The sequence below is a fragment of the Zonotrichia albicollis genome, chromosome 14 (assembly GCF_047830755.1).
Source record: "Zonotrichia albicollis isolate bZonAlb1 chromosome 14, bZonAlb1.hap1, whole genome shotgun sequence".
NCBI lineage: Eukaryota > Metazoa > Chordata > Aves > Passeriformes > Passerellidae > Zonotrichia > Zonotrichia albicollis.
In genome coordinates, this window is record NC_133832.1 from 4999124 (window position 1) to 5017766 (window position 18643).

The 18643-nt window shown below is 51.7% G+C and overlaps 1 protein-coding gene across 1 annotated transcript; it reads right to left on the reverse strand.

Moving 5' to 3' along the window:
• Nucleotides 1-1313: 1313 nt before the first annotated feature.
• On the reverse strand, nt 1314-4279 carry LOC102068978 (zona pellucida sperm-binding protein 3-like). The gene is made up of 9 exons (XM_074551545.1): nt 3831-4279; nt 3358-3476; nt 3171-3274; nt 2833-3010; nt 2634-2754; nt 2400-2491; nt 2185-2330; nt 1656-1775; nt 1314-1454 (listed from the first exon to the last, which is right to left on the reverse strand). Exons 1-9 carry the CDS (start codon nt 4206-4208, stop codon nt 1321-1323), a joined length of 1392 nt encoding a protein of 463 aa, XP_074407646.1. The 5' UTR covers nt 4209-4279; the 3' UTR covers nt 1314-1320.
• Between the last annotated feature and the right edge of the window lie 14364 nt (nt 4280-18643).

Below are 18643 nucleotides of genomic sequence, written 5' to 3' on the forward strand. Positions count from 1 at the left end.
CTGGGTATGCAGTTAACTAATGGATCTCCATGGAACCTAATATATCAGATCATAAATTCTAATTTGTCCTCTCCTCTTTTTTCTTCCCCCCACTCCAGTTGTTTCTGCAATTGTTCTATTCACAGAGATAACAGCTCTTTTTGTCACTTCCTTTGTTCAAACTCATCTTGTAACATTCCCATTTCCTTTTCTTTGTATTCCTTACAATGACACGCTGCTTCCAAACACATTTACAACATCTTGCATATTATTCCCTTTTCTTTACCATTTTTCAGTTTCCCTCTCATGCAGTTTAACTGTTCCTCTATCTTTACTCCAATTATGCCAATTTTTGGACGCTCAATCCTCAAAAAGCCTTGGAGAAGATCTTATTCCATGCCAGTAATTGAATCTGCTTCTCTACTGACTGTGGCAGTTTTGTCACAGGAGAAGAGCCAGAGATCACTCAGGTGGGTCTGAGCTGGTGGTTAGTTTATGGAGCTCTAACCAGCACATTTAGGTGTGCAAATCTCAGTCCTGCCTTCCACCTGCATGGAGCAGAGACAGCCTCAAAGGCTGGACCATGACAGGAGGATTTTGTGCTTACCCAAGCAGGTTTGTCACTGCACTGGCAGCAACAGTCCAGGATGGTCCCAGCAGCTCTCTGGAGACAAAAACCAGGGGAAGAGGAGCACAGAGGTGTGGAGGGCACCCATCCCAAGTAAGCCTGTCCTTTCCTCCCCCTACACATCCCCAGAACCCACAGCACCTGCCCTGGAATGGGATCTGCAGGTTTGGGACCTTCCCAGCTCCAACCATGGCCCAGGAATGCAATCCCATGGGGATTCATTCTCATCCAGCCCCTGCAAAACAGAAGCACCTCCAGCCCTTTCCCATCCCTGAGGTTACTCCAAGTTTTCCATGCCAAGAAGACAAACTCAGCACTACAACCAACCAAAATCCCAGAATTCCAGCTGCCCTTGCATCCTTCAAGGGATCTTGGAGCATCATTCCTGCATCCCACTGGATAAAGAAGGGAAAACAGGAATTCCAAACTCAGGGAATTATTTAGAACCCCAGAACACCAATAAACCTCTAAAACAGAAGCCACACCTTTCTTAGGATTCTTTTCTATGGCCACAGCCTTTGGAAAACCCACCAGTACCTCCCAAACCCAAGTGCTTGGAGGTTTGGGAATCCCTTCCAGGCAGAAGCAGCTCCACATCCCCAATCCCACCCCTTTCCCATCTAGGGGTGGATTCCCACCTAAAGCCACCTAGGGCCCCTCCCACCCCACACAGAACACCAGGAGGTGGCAAATGCTTGTTCTCTTTATTGGGATCACTGGGACATTCCCAGAGGGCAGAGCCTTTTCCGGCACATCCACAGGAGCATTCCCAGGGCAGTCAGGCTCAGCAGAGTGGCTGCTGCCAGCAGGAGCCCCTGGATCAGCACAGGAATTCCACCAGCAGCACCTGGAAGGGACAAAACCCTCTCAGCACTCATTCATTGGCTTCCCAGCCTTCAGCCAATCTTTGGGAAGGATCCCATAGGGCAGCTCTGGGGGATTGGTCCAGAAAATCCCTTTGTGAAATCCCTGAGAATTCACAGTGGGAGCAACCCTTGGGTAAGGACTAGAGACACAGCCCCACAAAGACTCCACAGTGACCCCCTACCTTGGGGGGTGTTCCCAGCTGCTCCTGGACTTCCAGAGGGGCTCATTAATCCCTGAGCAGGCTCCAGGATCAGGAGGGGTCCCACGGAGACATCGGCCTCAGTCGGCCCTAAGAGCCCACCTGGGAAGAGATGAGAATGAGTACCCAGGAGAGAAAATGCTTTGAGCTGGAATTTGGGAATTACAGAAAGATGGACACCAGAACAGCAGAATTCCAGGGGTTTTAAATGCAAGGACACAGTTGGGATAAAATCATGGAGTGGTTTGGGATGGATAGGGCCTCATCCAGCACCATTGGCAGTGACACCTCCTATGCAAGGACACTTCCCACTATTCCCTGATGGCTGCAGCATGGCCTGGGACATTTCCAGGAATGAACAACGGTGCCAGGACCTCCCCACCCACAGGGAATTTTTCCCCAATTTTCCCCTCTTTTCTTTAAAAATCCCTTCCCTAAAGAGACACTGGAGAGGAGCCGGGATTGCCCTTAAACTGTGCCCAAACCCCGAGGAGACACCTTGGGGACACACCTCTCTGTCCGGAGCCATCCCTCCTCATGCGCCTGCCCATCCGTGCTGCCGGAGCGCGGAATTCACGGGAATCTGCTCCGGGAGAGGGACAGCTGCCGGTGTCACAGCAGCTGCAGATGGCCGCCGTGCCCTCCAGAGGTGCCCACCTGGAACAGAGGCACCCGTGAGCCCTGCCCGGGTGGGCACGGTCCCCTCCCCGCGGCAGGGACACTCACAGCCCGCTGGCTCTGCTGAAGGAACAGGCTTTATTCCGGGCATTCGGGGCTTCGCCCGCCGGGGACACCCGCAGGTGGCAGCTGATGTAGAGCTGGAGGGGAAGTCAAGGAAAATTCAAGTTAATCAAGCTTGGCTCATCCCCTACAATTCAATATAATCTTGGAGATTTTAGGGCTTTTTTTCCCCCCCATGGATAAACTGAGAAATGAGGCGGGATGGCAACAGCCCCTCACCAAATTCCCGGCGTCTCCGGCGAATTTAAAGGCATCCAGCAGGAACCGCAGCGACTCCGGCCGCGGCCGCGGGGACACGAAGGCTGAGGCGGTGTCCTCTGCCCTGCTGTCCAGCAGGCACCTGGAGGAGGGCAGGGAATCACCGGGATGCTCCCGAGGAACCACCCGGGATCCCCGGGCAGCCCCGAGCCCGCCTTACCCGCCCAGGTCGATGAAGGCGTAGCGGGGGTTCGAGCTCCGCTCGGGGCTGGCGGTGGCCACGCAGCGATCCACGAAGAGCCGCAGGGGCACATGGCCCTCCGAGGTGACATCGGCCTGCAAACGGAGGCTGTCCCCAAGCTGGAAGCCATTGGAGAGCCTCTCCCCGCTCCAGTCGTCTGGAATGCAGAGCCCAAGGAACGGGGTCACTTTGGGGAGTATGGAACCTCTTTGAGGAGTGTGTGATGGATTTGGCTCCATTGGGGCTCCCAGGGTGTCCCCAGGAGCCACCAGGGAAGGGGGAGCTGAGGGACACGAGGCCACCAAGGCTGCACCCACCGTCCATGATGCGCAGGGAGAACCGGAGCCGCTCCTCCGCCGCCACCGTGGAGCGGAACGGGGCCCAGGTGGGCTGCACGGCACCGCTGCTCACGTTGCTCCTCCTAAAGGGAAGCGATGGGAATTGCCTGGGCTGGCACCGGCGCCTCGGGGCCGTGGCAGGGCGGGGACAGCCGCCAGCACTCACCTGGGGTAGTGACACTCAATGGGGACCTCGGCAGGGGTGGCCCTCACGATAAGGGGGTTGCCAGAACGGGTGGGTTTGTAGAACAGGGTGGTTCTGTAGATCAGGGAGTCCGGGGTCACCTGGAAGGAGGATTGGGGAGAGGGGGAAAATCAGGAAAATGAACTTGGCACCAGCAGGGACTGTGCCAGGACAGAGGCCACTTCCCCAATCCTACAGGACACCACGGAGCCTTGTGCTGGCAGCCCAACAAGGCACCGGCATGAAGGAGGGATTTGGGCACAGCACCTCAGGACCATTATCCCATCAATTCCTGCATCCAATCCCAAACCCACGACTGAGCGTGCACCTCATCCAGGATAACCACACTCCAAAATCCATTGCTTGTCCAGGCACTCCTCACCCCAAACCCGCCAACACCTGCACCAGGGCACATCCTGAGGCTGACATCCTCACCTGACCCTGGTACCACTCACCTGCAGGGTGCTGCCACACTCGTGCAGCGCGGCCACGAAGGTGACAAAGGCCTGGGCAGGGCTCGGGGACAGGGGTGGGCAGGAGGCCGTGCCCAGGCTCAGCTCCGCAGCCCGCACCGGGCGCCCGGTGCCAAAGAGGTCCCTGCGCACGGTGACCGCCAGCTGTCCCTCCTGGCAGCGCACGGCCACCGCGGGCCGCGGGGACAGCGCCTGCAGCTGCGACAGATCCACCCGAGCCCACGCCTGCGAGCGGGGGGAGTCACCCCGCAGCCGCCACATCCCGGAGCTCCGCCAGGGAAAACCCCAGGGATCGGAGGATGCGGCCAGAGCCAACACCCAGCAGAGCAGAGCGACCCCAAAGCGGCTCCCGAACCCCATCCTGACCCCAGGAAAGGCAGCGCATGGCAAAGGGGCTGCGCGGGAGCTTTTTATGGGAGCATCCCGGGGGATTTCCCTGCCGGGATAACGGGATCCAGCTGGGGATTCCACTCGGGATAACGGGATCCAGCTGGGGAATCCACTCGGGATAACGGGATCCAGCTGGATCCCATCCCCTCCGAGGGTGATTCCCTCCCCCCGCAGCCGGGCGTTGTCCCCTTTGTCCAATGTCCCGCTCGGCTGTGGTGGCACCAATGTCACCGGTGTCCCCCTCACTCCCTGAGCCGATTTTGGCCAAGCGAAACTCTCGGACATTCCCAGGAATTCCCCCAAATCCAGGCGGTGCATTCAGAACTGGGGATGTGCCAACCCCATGCTTTGGGTGCTTTGGGATTTCCCGTGCCCGATTTCCCTGGAATTTTGCCTGGCTAATGAGGGCACCATAACGAGTTCATTTGCATGGAAAGCAGAGGGGCAGGGCTGGTCAGGGACCGGCAGGCAGAATCCAGAGAGTAATTAGCCTCTGAGTGTTAATTGCGCTGATGGCACCGCCGCTGGTGGGCACGGGAGGGTGACAATGGCCATGGGCAGCTGCGGGAGGAGCTGGGGACACTCCGGAGAGTGGCACGGCCCGGCCAGGTCATCCCCGTGCCCTGCGGGCATTCCCGGAAAACGCCCATTCCCCATCCACAGGGATGGGAGAGCTGGGAGGGATTTTGCCCTCAGGATTTATTCCTGGTGTTGATTTTTGGTTTTGGGGGTTTTTGGAGTTGTTTGTTTGTTTGTTGGTTTGGTTCGGTTTTTACTGGGAAACGGGGCTGGAGCATTTACCTCCCTCTTCCAGGAACTATGGGATGGGTTTGGGATGAGGGGACCCACTCATCGGGTCGATTGTAGGGGATGAGCCAAGCTCTGACCCAGCCCGAATTCCTGATGGAAATTCTTGAGTCAGGTCCTGCAGCATCCATAATGTCACTCTCACATTCCCACATCCCCCTGTGGCACCATCCCAGTGTCCCCGCATTGTCCTGGGCGCTTTTAGAGATGGTGAATAAATGGTGGGACACAGAAAATGTCTCCAGGCCTCTCCATGAATTCTGCAGGAATGGGACAGCTCCCAGCCTGGCTCATCCTGAAGCTGCCCTGGAATGTTTTATCCAGGGGGATGGGACTGTTTGGGGAGCTCCAGAGGGATGGGAGGGGATGTTCCTGCTTTCAGAGGTATCCATGGGGATGGGAGGGGATGTTCCTGCATCCAGAAGCATCCATTGGGATGGGAGGGGATGTTCTTTCATCCAGAGGTATCTATGAGAATGGCAGGGGATATTCCTGTATCCAAAAGGATCAATGGGGATGGGAAAGGTTGTTCCTGCATCCAGAGGTATCCATGGAGATGGGAGGGGATGTTCCTGCTTCCCACAGCCCCACTCCCCATCCCAACACCAGGGATGGCCCTGGAAATCCAGGATTTGATCCACCCAGGTCTCCAGGGATGGGTACCTGCTCCCAAAGCCCCTCATGCTATTCCTCAGGGGAGGATCCAGGATCCCAAAGAGCCTCGCACAGCCCCATCCCACACTTTCCCTCTCCAGCATGGATTTCTCACCCCTGGAACAGCTCAGCACTTTGCAGGTGCAGGTCCCAGCCCTGTGGGTCACTCTGTGGTCAGTGCAACAGCCCCAAGAGCTCTTCCCCCTGCCAGTGCCTGCAGAGCAGCCATCCCTGCACCAAGAGTGGCTGCAGGAGCAGTGTTCTGCCCAGCATGAAAGGATGGCAGCCCTTCCATCCCCTACAAACACAGCTGAACCCTCCCTGAGCCCTGTCCTGCTGCTGCTCCAGCCCAGGGGCATTTCTGCCCTGAGAGCCAGCCCTGCTCTGCCCAGCGCTGAGCGCTCTTCCTCGTGCATGTCACACTTGGCTGGCCCTCGGGAGCCCCACGGAGCCTCTGCACAGCTGCTCCTCGTGCAGAGGGCCGTGTGTGGGGCAGCAGTGAGGCAGGGGACCATATGCTCCAGCACGGGGACAATGAGCCACTCGCTGAGCCAGCGCCGCTGTGATGAGCCATTGCCATGACTGATGGCACCAGGACTCTGGGGGAGCAGATTGTCACAGCAGATGAGCCCTAATGAACAGAGAAATAACTCCCCGTGATGAGGGAGATGTGCAGAGTTCCAAAAGCCACGGTCCTGCGGGGAAGGGAGCACTTGATTGCCAGCAAGGCCATGGAGCAGCACTCGGGGCTGAGGGAGTGCATCTTCCTGCTGGCCTGGAGAGCAGGGGATGAGCCAACACCTCAGTGCAGGAGGAGGAATAGGAGCACAAGGGGTGGTGGTGGAGCAGAGCAGGCTCACAGGGATGCCCTGCACATCTGCCCTGCTGCAAATGTGAGAGAGAGAGCGAGAAAACTGCAGCCCAAATGCACCTCCTGCAGCTAAAATGCATTTCCTGCAGCACCCAGAGTCCCCTGCAGAAGGGAAACTGAGGCACAGAGCCAAGGAGTCGTTCTTGCAGAGCTGGGCACCCCTGCTCTAGGGAAAAGAAAGCTTTGAAACTCACTACTGGTCTCTGCAGCTCACAAGCTGCTTCCCATAAGGAAACTATGTCACCTAATATTGGTTTGGGCCCAAGCCACAGCTTTCCTGGGAGGAAGCTTTGCCACAGGAACTGCTGCCGAGCCACCTTGCATTAGGATTTACTACAGCTCTGCCTGGAAGCCTGCCCTGTGCTTTCTATTTTTAGCTGCAGGCAGACCTATTCATATCAGTCAGCGCTGAAACTCAAATCCTTTCACAGCTCTGGTGCCGTAATTCAGGGACATGCATGAAGGCAGGGTCTCAGCTCGGAGGAGAGCTCACCAGGATAAATAATAAACCCATCAGCTGGGTGGGCTCAAGGCTGGGGGGACACAGGGTGTGCTTTGCTAAAGGCATTCTCATCACACGCATTTATTCCACAGGATCACACCACTGCCTAGGTGCAGAGCAAAGCAGGGGCTGGAATGTGATTTACCAGCTCATAAACTGCAAGGAAAGCAGGAGAAATGGGATGAGAGAGAGAGGAAGCGTCCAGGGGAAGTGGAAAGGAGGCTTCCTTGCCTGGTAATAATTTTATCTTAAAATGCTTTTAGAAGGGAAGAACTTCATTAGTGCTCAAGACATGACAGTGTTCACAGGGGTCTGAGGATGAGGGAAGAGATGAGGATCTGACTCCATGTTTCAGAAGGCTGATTTACTGTTTTATGATATTACATTAAAACTATACTAAAAGAATAGAAGAAAGGATTTAATCAGAAGGCTAGCTAAGAATAGAAAAAGAAAGAATTATAACAAAGGTTTGTGGCTTGGACAGAGAGTCCAAGCCAGCTGACTGTGATTGGCCATTGATTAGAAACAGCCCCATGAGACCAATCACAGATGCACCTGTTGCATTCCACAGCAGCAGATAACCATTGTTTACATTTTGTTCTTGAGGCCTCTCATCTTCTCAGGAGGAAAAATCTTTAAAAAAAGGATTTTTCATAAAAGATGTCAGTGACAAACACAGGCCAAGTAAAAAATGTGTGCTTTTCCAGCTGGCCACAGTAAACATATGGAGGGTAAATCTCAGAGGTCTGCAGTAAGTCAGGGTGATTTGAGTAAAGCAGTGCAGCATGGATACAGATGTTTGGTGATGGAGCTCCCAATCAGCCAGCCCTTGCTCTAATGACACTTCATCACGCTCCCTCCTTCACGTGCGTGCCAGCACGTGCCACAGCTGCTCAGGTGACTGGCAGTGTGACAAATACAAGCTCTCAGCAGTGAGAATGATGCCCCCCTCCTCCCCGAGAGCACTGACGTTACCCACTGACATCATCCCTGCCCTCCATGGCAGCAGAGCTCAACCTTGGCAGGGCAAACCTGAGCACACAGCTAGCCCAGGGCAGGGGGAGAGGCACAGCCAGGCCCTGCCAGTGCAGCTGACAGCATCTGTATGGGCAATACCTGGGGATTGACCCCACCAGTTTGCACCAGAAGGAAACCCCTCACAGAGAGTTCAGTGGGATTCATCCTTCCTGCTGCAGTACTGGTTCCTGCTCCTGCCTGCAGCATGCAAGGAGCCTGAGGCTGTTCTGCAGGGTGCTGCAGAGGTGCCAGGAGGGTCCCCATGCTTGCACACACTGCTGGTGCCGTGCATTGCCCTTGGTCACTCAGTGTCAGAACCCAGGACACTCCTCTGGCTGCCCTGGAGGACTCCAGAGCCTGGCAGGGGGCTCAGAGACCTTGGCATGGAGTCACAAACACCTGAGCCTTTGATTTTAGCCCATGGAAACAATTACCAACTTTGTGTGAAGAGTTGCAAGCCACAAATGTTTGAATAGAATGATAGTGAATTTACCACAGGGTGCAAATGTAGAATTGTGGGGTTTTAGAATGGGAGTTCAGGAGGCAAGATGGAGGAAACTGGGCATGTCCTGTGCTTTCTCCTTCTTGTTGTCCTCCATCTTCTGCTGTGATGGTGGCACTTCTGGATTGGTTTAAGGTAGAGACAAACTGTCTAACATAGGTGATGGGTATTGGGAAGTTATTGTAAATAATGTACATGTCGTTCTTAGTATAAAAAGTTAACACTGCCCCAAGGTGGTCAGTGTGCCTCTGTCTGACCTGCTGGACAGACCTCAGCAGGCCAGAAACAATTTTATAAATAAGAAATAATAATAATAACAATAATAAATATTTGAGAAGGAGAGCCAAGGAATCCTGTCTTCTTCAGTCTCAGGGCTGGGAAAAAGAGACTTTCTAACACCTCGACCCCAGAGACCCCATCAGCTCAGGATGGCATTGCTGAAGGCAGCCCCAGCCCTCCTGCCCGAGGTGTCAGCAGAGCTGAGGGAACACGTGGGCAAACACTGCTTCTCCCATCCACACACTTTCCAGGAGAAGCATGTCAAATTAATGGACAGAAAGAGCCCAAAACAAAACAACAAGGTGTGTGTGTGAGCATATTAAGTCCTTTTCCATCCCTACTTTATGCTTGAGCTGCTACCTTGAGGCTGCCACAGAAGCCAATGTGCCATTTGCTTCACAGAGCTCCTGGGATCTCCGTGGCACCGTTCATGCTTGGCTAGCTCAGCTTCTGGAGGCCATTAGGCAGGGTAATTTCACCAGCTCCTGAGCAAATGCCTGCAGGGCTCCTTGCAAAGCCAGTTCAGCACAGCTGAAATATGGAGGGAATGTTTGTTTGGATCCTAAGGAGAAATGTAATGACTGCTTTGTAGTAAAGCACATTCAAATCAGCCCCACTTTGGCTGATCAAGGCACAATCTCATCAGCACTCTCCAAGAAGAAATACTTCTGATCCAGAAAGTGAGCTTAACATCTTTATGGAAGAGTTTTCATCAACTGACAACACCTATTTTGGGAAAAGTTAGCTCACAGCATCACTCAGGTGCAGGCTTTAAAACAAGGGCATTTTTTTTTCTATTTTCTATTTTTTTCCCTTTTTTTCCTTTTTTTTGACTTTTTGAAAAGACACTTTCCATTTGATGGGCCCACCTCCACTGAGACACCAGCTGGCCAAACATATCTGGGGGCTGTGGCCTATTCATGGATGTGTTGGTGAAAACAGGGCTCTGCACAGCAGCTTCCACATCTGTGTGTGGGTGCTGAGTCCTAACCAAGGTGGTTGGGACTGATTTTGGTTGCAGGATCAGGAAATTGGGGCAAACCCTTGAAAAAATTGGAAGTAACAAGGCCCTGGGTCATCCCAGTGCAGCATGGAGGATAAAAACATAGAGCAACCATGGTGGGACCAAGGAACCAGGGTAGGTGCCACCGGTGTCACCAGATCAGCAGGACCTCGAGGAGGAACCAAGTGAGAAACCAAAGGAAACACTCTGGGTTCACTGGGAACTTGTGAAGCAGATGGGAGAACAGCCCCATATTATATAATATATAATAGCCCCCTGTGGTGGGGTGGGGTGTCTGTACTGATGTCCCCACAAGGACACAGGTGACAGGAGGGATGGTTCCCAGCCCATGCTGGGTGACAGAGCAGCTTTGGAAGTGGCAGTAAGATGGAAATGTGTTGGCTCTCACTGTTTTGAGGTGCAGGTGCTCCTCAGCAATGTTTCACACACAGGAGGATGGGTGTGCTCCTCACTCTGCCTTGGAAATGGGGAAACAGAGGCAGAGAGCTGCAGCAAGGGGTGAAAACAGCCAGGTTTGTCCCATGGCTGATGGATCCAAGCCTGCAGGCTGTCTTTCCAGCTCCATACCTGTTCCTGTGCCCATCCAGGCACCTGCAAAGGCTGCTTCTCTCTAGTCCCACCTCTCCTTTCACACCCTGGCTTTGCCACCTGTGCCAAGCAGGACAGGAGGCAGGTGGCTTGTTAGAAATTGTCCCTGCACCATCCAAACTTGTGAATATGTAACAAGCAGTGCATTTTAATAGATGGCTGGGGACCTGACAGAATTCATTAAACAAGGAGGAGGCAGGATGAGTATGAAAGGTGCCTGTGAAGAGCAGCAGGCCAGAGTGTGTCAGTGAAGGCTGAGGGAGATGCAGGAGGAAAGCAGGGGGCTCTCAGTGCTGCCATTGCTGTCTTATCCAGCACAGGCTGGTACTTGGCCTTGGCAGCTGCCAGCACTTGCCTGCACTCCCCTGAGTGTGTTCCTGTGTGTGATGAACACAGATGTTCAGAGAGCCAGCTCCGTGCCCTGGGCCTGCTCAGGCAGGAACACCTGCCAGCAGAGAGCAGGAAACAAACCCCACTAAAGCCAGTTTCCTCTGGCTGGGCAAAGTGTGGGGCTGATAGAATTAATTAAAAGAGGAGGAGGTAGGACTGACCCACTGGGTCCTGCCCAGTGACTTTGGCTGAGTGTCCCTGCAGAGGAACTGTTCTGGTGGAGGCATCACTCCAGGTATCTGCCCATGCCTTTGAACAAAGGGTTCTATGAAAAAAACCCTGTCTGCAAATTTGGGGGGAGCTCAAAAATCCCTGTCCCATCCAGAAAGGAGATCCTTTCACTGTCTGCCCCTGGCATGCTCAAACCTCTGTCCCCTCCAGAAATTGGATTCTTTGCCCCTGGCAAGCTCAAACCCCTGTCCCCAGCAGTGAGTGAGGACTTGGCCCTTCACTCTGATCCCCTCTCCCAGGGGCTGTGTGTCCCCAGCACAGAGGGGCTGCTGGTTCTGGGTGGGGAGCTCAGCTCCCAGCTCCAGGGATGGCACAGAGCGTGATTTGCCTTTGGTAACTCCCACCTTCCTTCCCTGATGTTTAGGGGCTGCTTGATCTGCGTGGGATTTTTTCATCTCCAGCACCGACAATCCTCTGATAGTTCCCTGTGCTTTTCTTTGACTCTAACCAGAGCCCTCAAGTTGTTTCTCATATCAAACGCTCCCAGTCAATCTGATTTTCAGAAAACACAGCGTGTCTGGGGAGAAACCTGCAAAATATAGAACACATTCCCCATTTGCATCCCAATGTTGAAAAACCCCATCACTCCTCTATGGCACATCATATCAGCATTACACCCGCCATGAAATATTCATGGCCATTTATTATCATGTTGTTTATTATCCTCATAAAACTCTCCAGCAATCAGTTTCTTTATTTGCTCAGCCTGCAGCCTGGATGGGTGCTTTTGTGTCTCCTTCAGAGTCCGAATTTATTCAGGGCCCCTGTCAGCATAAGAACAACAGCACTGCTAGCCCAAGCTCAGTCCATCCCGGGCTGCTTGTGGCATGCACAGAGCACTGATCAGGAAATGTAGGGTGACCATGATATACTCTGCCTGTATTAGTTGATGGAATGGGATGAAATTCAACCCAAGAATTCCTGAGCCCAGCAGGGCAGCACAGGGAGCAGAGGAATTAAACCCAGTCCTGCTTGGGTTGGGAGGGCAGTGGGACACAGCCCTGCTGTCACTGTCCCTGCACCCTCCCTGTGAGGTTAAAAAGGAGGAGGGAAGCACTCAGTGAGGACAGCTCCTGAAGGTTTTATGGCAGCTGCCAGATTAATGTTAATGTAAGCTGCTGAAAGATTTTCAAATGGATTAGTTCTCCATTTCCTCCTTGGCGCCCTGAGGGGCTGGTGCTGGAAGAACAGACCTGGATCACCTCTGCAGCCACAGAGTTCCCTCCTGGCAGCACAACAGAGCCAGGGCTGGGCCTGGAGGGAGCCTGGAGAAAGAGGGATACTCTGGAACAAATTCAGCTTCTTTAGAGCACTTCTTTACAGCAGGACACTTTGCAGGAGTGCCCATTCTGCAAACCTTTTATTCCTCCTGCCAGAGCTCTGAGCCCTGCCCTTTCCGTGAGGAGGGGAGGAAAAAAAGGTCTCTGAGGACAGCAAGAGCAAGAGCTCTCCTTTCACAGGGATTGCAAAGCTGAGTCTCAGTGGAGTGACCTTGATACAACCTCTTGTTTCAAACACACAGCAAACATTTATGTGTTGAACAAACTGCTGCGAGAGGATTCAGGCTCCTCTCTTGCCAAGGCACTGGCACTGCTTTTCCCCAGAGCACAGTGTCTTCCAAAAGCAAACTGCATCAGCCTCAGAAAAATAAATAAATCTACTTTTCACATCATTTCATCTTCTGATAACAGTAATGAACTCAGTCTGAGGCATTACTGGGAATTAATGACTGCCTGCCTCCTGACTCACCAGCTCTTCCCAGGATATCATAAATTCCCAGGAAACATTGTGAACCACACATCACCAGTAAGCTGAAAATAAAGACCTTGTCCAGAACCCTGGGGCCAATATCCAGCGTGCCAGTGCCACCTGGAAGCCTGGGAATGGAGATGAGCTCCCAGACAAACACCCTGATGGCTCACTGGGGCACCCTGAGCTGCTTCTGGGGCTCCCTGCAGGATCCCAGCCCTGGCTCTGCATCACTCCTCCCACATCAGCCTGGCTGAAAGCAGCCCAGCACCCTTGGGGAGCAGCACACCATCCTTGGGGAGCAGCACATCCACCCTTGGGGGGCAGCACATCCACCTGTGACCGCATTCACAGGGGTTCTTGGATGAGGGAAGATACGAGGATCTGACTCCATGTTTCAGAAGGCTTGATTTATTTTTTTATTATATATATTACATTAAAACTATACTAAAAGAATAGAAGAAAAGGTTTCCTCAGAAGGCTAGCTAAGCTAAGAATAGAATAGCCAAGAATGATAACAAAAGTTTGTGGCTCGGCTCTTTGGCTCTCTGACTATGATTGGCCATTAATTACAAACAACAACATGAGACCAATCACAGATGCACCTGTTGCATTCCACAGCAGCAGATAACCATTGTTTACATTTTGTTCCTGAGGCCTCTCAGCTTCTCAGGAGGAAAAATCCTAAGGAAAGGATTTTTCATAAAAGATGTCTGCGACACATCCACCCTTGGGGTGCTGCTCCTTTGGGTAATCAAACTCATACTGCATGCCTTGCCTTTAACCTTTTTTCCTGGCTAACTCTCTTATCTGAGAGATGAAGGAGCCTCTCCAAAGCTGCCCCTGCATGCAGGCACTTCCACACCATGCTCACTTCACCTCTAACCTGCTCTTAATAAACTAAAGGAAGATGGTTCATTACTGAAGGCAAGCTCTGCAGCTCACACCTGCCTGGCAGTACAAACCATCATGTCACACACATCAAGCCTTTGGGACTTTGTGCCTTTCAGAACATGCAGCTTGCAGTGGGGAGAAGAAGAGCTGGTAAAATTGGCACATCTATATATTTATTTAAATACTGAGATTTCCTGCTCTCGCAGTTGCAAATGTAAATTTTGTGTACTTAGATCCAGTAATTAGGGTTAATGACTAAAGAGCATTTGGAAATTGTGCAATTTGTGAAGTCCTCCATCAGAAAGGACTAATTAGGTTTGCTTCTCCTTTTGAAAAACACAAATTTCTGTCACCAGCTGTTCATGGGACATGGCTGTCTGGGCTGCTCGTCTCAAGAAATTTGATTAAATTGAGTTAAATTTAGTTAGATTTAGTTATCATATATTAATTACAGATTTCTGTGAGTTCCAGCATTCCAGTGGCAGAACAGGTCGAGGCATGGCCGAGAGTGGAATATGTTTTAATCTGGAGGAAACACAGCTGCTAGATCAAACCAAAAGGCTGAGCAGCTCCACTCCAGCCCATAGCTGAATTTATTTACTCTTGGGTCTCACTTTTGCAGGAGTCATCCATCCAAAGCACTTATTCTCCAAGGACAATCGCTGTGCAGCACAGGCCAGTGCAGCAGAGAGATTTCTCTCCTGACAGATTATCCCCAGGGAGAAGCAGAGCAACGCTCCAGGGCCTTGCAGAAGATGAGGTCTGAAAAATAATTCTGCACTACAAACGTGTTCTTCTTCCCCTCCACAGGCACCTTGGGCCCCTCAGGGCAGAGCTGGGCACACAGGGGCTCCCAGAGCAGCTCCCACCCCTCTGTGGGAGCTGGGTCATGGATGTTGGTTAGCTCAATGGCTGTGTCCCTCCAGGTGTTTATTTAAGGCACTTGGGCTTCCCAAGCAGTGGAGTGTGAAAGCAGCACCTCATAAAAATGTCCTAGTCCCAATAACACTCCTAAATCAGCTTCCTGGTGTGACCGTGTTCACAGGGGTCTCATGTTGAGGGAAGAGATGAGGATCTGACTCCACGTTTCAGAAGGCTTGATTTATTATTTTATGATATATACTACATTAAAATTTTACTAAAAGAATAGAAGAAAGGATTTCATCAAAAGGCTAGCTAGGAATAGAAAAAGAAGGAATGATAACAAAGGTTTGTGGCTCGGACTCTCTGTCTGAGCCAGCTGACTGTGATTGGCCATTAATTACAAGCAACCACATGAGACCAATCACAGATTTACTTGTTGCATTCCACAGCAGCAGATAATCAATGTTTAAATTTTGTTCCTGAGGCGTCTCAGCTTCTCAGGAGGAAAAATCCTAAGGAAAGGATTTTTCATAAAAGATGTCTGCGACATCCTGGGATGCAGCTGTAACAACCCCCCTGGAGAGGCTGTGGCAGCACAGGGAAGGTTTTATTGGCTTTATTGGCCCTCAGTTATGAGCTTTGGCACAGAGGAGCATCCAGCACTGCAGCACCTCCACCAGCAGCTCCCCACTGCTCCACACCCTGCCACACATGAGTGCAGACACTGCAACACCTGCAGCCCACTCCTAATTCTCCAAACACCCAGAAATCAACAGTGTCAGCTCTTCCTCTGCTGTTTTTCTGGTGGCAACCTGTGTACAACTGATTGACACCCCAGCTGCTCCCAGGTTCCTTGCTGCAGCCTTGAGGGAAGTCCCACAGGTCAGGTCACAGACCAAGAGCTGTTGAACACATCCCCGGAGGGGGAACCTCATGATTAACAGCTCTTTAACCCAACTGAACCCCTGCAGGCTGGATGTGTTCAGAAAGATATGGTTAATTGTGGGAGCAATTAGCCTCTGCAAGAATTCACCAGGTACACGATGAATTCTCTGTGCCTGGGAGTGTTTAAATCTCAGTGGAGGTTTTTTGCAAAGATAAGCTTCTGTCTGACCAGGGCGGACAGGCTTCATACAGGAATAGCCAATTTTATGCAAGAAGAGATGAACAGAATGGTCTTTTGAGCTGGAAAATCTCTAAAATCTCTGAAACTATTAAGAGAGAGTGAGACATTTCTAGTGGGTTTGACAGCTAGATGACAAATCTGTGTTAAATTCCACAGGATCCAAAGAAACTACTCAGCCTCATTTTCTGATATCCTCCAAGGGGTTTCCCAGTGGGGGATTTTAGCTTTCCATTTTTTAGCTTCAGAATAATTTTCCGAGTTGGAAAACTTCTCAAGCTCCCCTCCTCTCACCTCCCCTGCTCCTCCATCCTCTCCTGTCTCAGAGCAGGTGCCAAGCTGTGCGTGGGTGCACCCCTGGGAGAGGCAGCAGCAGAGCCAGCCCACACGTGTGAGGAGCACAGCAGTGGGCACCACTGGGAGAAGCCAAACTTTGCACTTTCCCAGCCCAAAATTATCTCAGAGCCTGGGCATCACCCCCTTGCCAACCCCACAGCACAAGGAGGGAGTGGCTGCACTAATTTTGCTTCTCCAGAATAGTTTGGGTTATCAATATTTCAATATCAATATTTCCCTTTTAACTCTTCTGTGAAGACAAATCTGCCCAAATCCATCAGGGCACAGCAGCTGTGCTTGGGGCTGGCTCATTCCCCTCCAGTAATGGAAGCAGTTGTGAAGCTCAAGGCATCCTGCAGGTGATTAAGAATTAATAATTTCTTCCAGAACCAATTGTTTCAGCCAAGAATGCTGAGTTTGGGATTTTATATGTGTTTTGAAAAAGATGGCAGATAACTGAAGGTGCAGAGTAACTCCTAATCAGTCATCACCTTCTGTGGACTTCCATCCCCACCAAAATAGAAACCTCTCACTCAGAGATGCTACACCTTCCCAGCCTTGTTCTCCTGGGTTGGCTTAGCAGGAAGACTCTTCAGGAAAGCCTGAAATACAAGTTTTGACCCTCTCCAGTAGTTCCTTGTCTGTCTTGAACTCAGGAAAAAAAACACGGGTCAATTAAAAATGAAAGAAATTAATGAAAAGGAGGCTAGGCCCACCAATATTAACAAAAAAATATATAAATATTTAGGCCATTACATGTAAAAGCAGTCAGCCTCTGAATTTTGGTGGGGCTTCCTGACAGGCATGACAGCAAACCCTGTATTGGAAAAATCTGCTCTCTCATGAGGCCGCCAGTCCTTCAGAGAGCAAAGAGGTTAATGAAATAGAGGCAGAAAAGATTGCAGTGTTTCCTGCACTTCCTTGTCGTTTAAATGTGTGGTAAGAACTTTTCTTCCAGAAATCCCAAGTGGAAGAAGTAAAATAACAACCACTTGAAGGATTTAACCCAGAAATCTCCAGCTGAATTCATATTTAAAATGGGAAGTTCGTATAAACCCGTGGAAAGGAAAAAATTACATAAGCAGCAGACACTGCTGAAACTTGGAATGGGGTAATTTGCAGAAGAACCCAAGACTTGTTCAGGCCTTTTGAAGGGGACAGTCCCCCTGTGATGATCCTCTGTGCACAATTCACTGTGCAGCTCAGCAGGGGTGGTGGGAAAGGGCTCTGGGGACACAGAGAAGGATTGCAAAAGCCAGGGAGGATTCAGCCCTTGGATCCTGCAGTCCTGCCTGCCCTGGGGCTGGCTCAGGATGGGCAGGGCTGTGAGGTGCAGAGCCAGGGAGGAGATCAGCTCAGGGAGGGCAGCCCAGCAGCCAGCCTGCAGCCAAGATCATGGAAATTATCCCAGCTTTGGGCCCTGCTGAGCTGCCCTGGGAATGGGCACCCTGGGCAGGCAGGAGGGAGCAGGCAAGGCTACAGGGCACATCAGTTGGAACATTGCTTCAGTGGCCATTAAAATCACTCCTAACATCTCCACATGTGTCTTGAGGCAGCTTGTGGGGCAGCCCAAGGTGAGAGAGGCTGGAGAGGTGACCTCCTGCCATAAGAACATCCTCCAGCACTGCAGAGCACCCCAAGGCTTCCTTGCCTGTCTGTGGTTGCCTTCTCTCTGCAGATAGCACCCAGAGGGTCCTGTCACTGCCCATCTCCTCTCCCTCTCAGCTGGCACACGCTGGAGCTGCCAGGCAGGAGCTGGCTCTGCCCACAAGCATGGCTAGCAGAGCTCTGGAAACCTTGCTGCCCTCCTCAGTGCTGGGGAAGATGAAACAGGAAAGCCTTATAAATGTGATTGCCTGGCAAAAGATTTTGAGAATATGGAAACTATAAGTGAGATTGAAATGAAAGCAAGCTTTGAGATACCTTAGTTACTGAACAACTGGAAAACAATGGTGTGGCCAGCTGAAGGTGATCCCCTTTTGATGGAACAACACCCTCTGCTTGTAGACAGGCCCAAGGGTCAGAGCAGACCCTGCCAGCTTGGCAGAAGGGGCCCAAAGAGGAGTTTTTAGGGTTTAAAATGTAACACAGTATGGTAATGTAGTGATTCTTATATGCTGTATGGAAATGCTGTAGGATTTGTATATTGTACTAGATTGGTTAGTGAGAATCAGAATTTTCAACACAGAAGATTTATGGTATTGTAACGGGAACCTCACTCTCCTGTCTCTTGCCCCTCAGCTCTTACCTCTTTTATCCCTTTTACTCTCTTGTGCTTTTGCTCTCTTACCCTTTTACGCTCTCTCCCCCTCTCTTCTGTCTTTGCTGCTCTGAGCTGTGTTTGGCAGCTCCCAGCAGGGCCCTGCACCCAGGCCCTTCGCAATAAACCCCAAGTTCCAGCCCTGGCTGCAGAGATCTCTGTCTCTGTCCATCCCAACCGTGCTACTCCCCGATGCTCTGACACTCAGGAGATGGGTGTTGTCAGTGCACTGACACAGCAGGGCCAGAGCTTCTCTCTCTCATTCCATGGGGTCTATTCCTGCCCCAAGAAAGAGCAGAGATGAACATCAAGAC

What these genes read in the sequence shown, in the direction of transcription:
- LOC102068978 (XM_074551545.1), bottom strand. Translation starts at nt 4,208, where the DNA reads ATGGGGTTCGGGAGCCGCTTTGGGGTCGCTCTGCTCTGCTGGGTGTTG. An exon ending in CTCCCTGCGCATCATGGACG is followed by an intron (nt 3,011 to 3,170) that starts GTGGGTGCAGCC and finishes TCTGCATTCCAG; the next exon opens with ACGACTGGAGCGGGGAGAGG. An exon ending in CCGGAGACGCCGGGAATTTG is followed by an intron (nt 2,492 to 2,633) that starts GTGAGGGGCTGT and finishes CTTCCCCTCCAG; the next exon opens with CTCTACATCAGCTGCCACCT.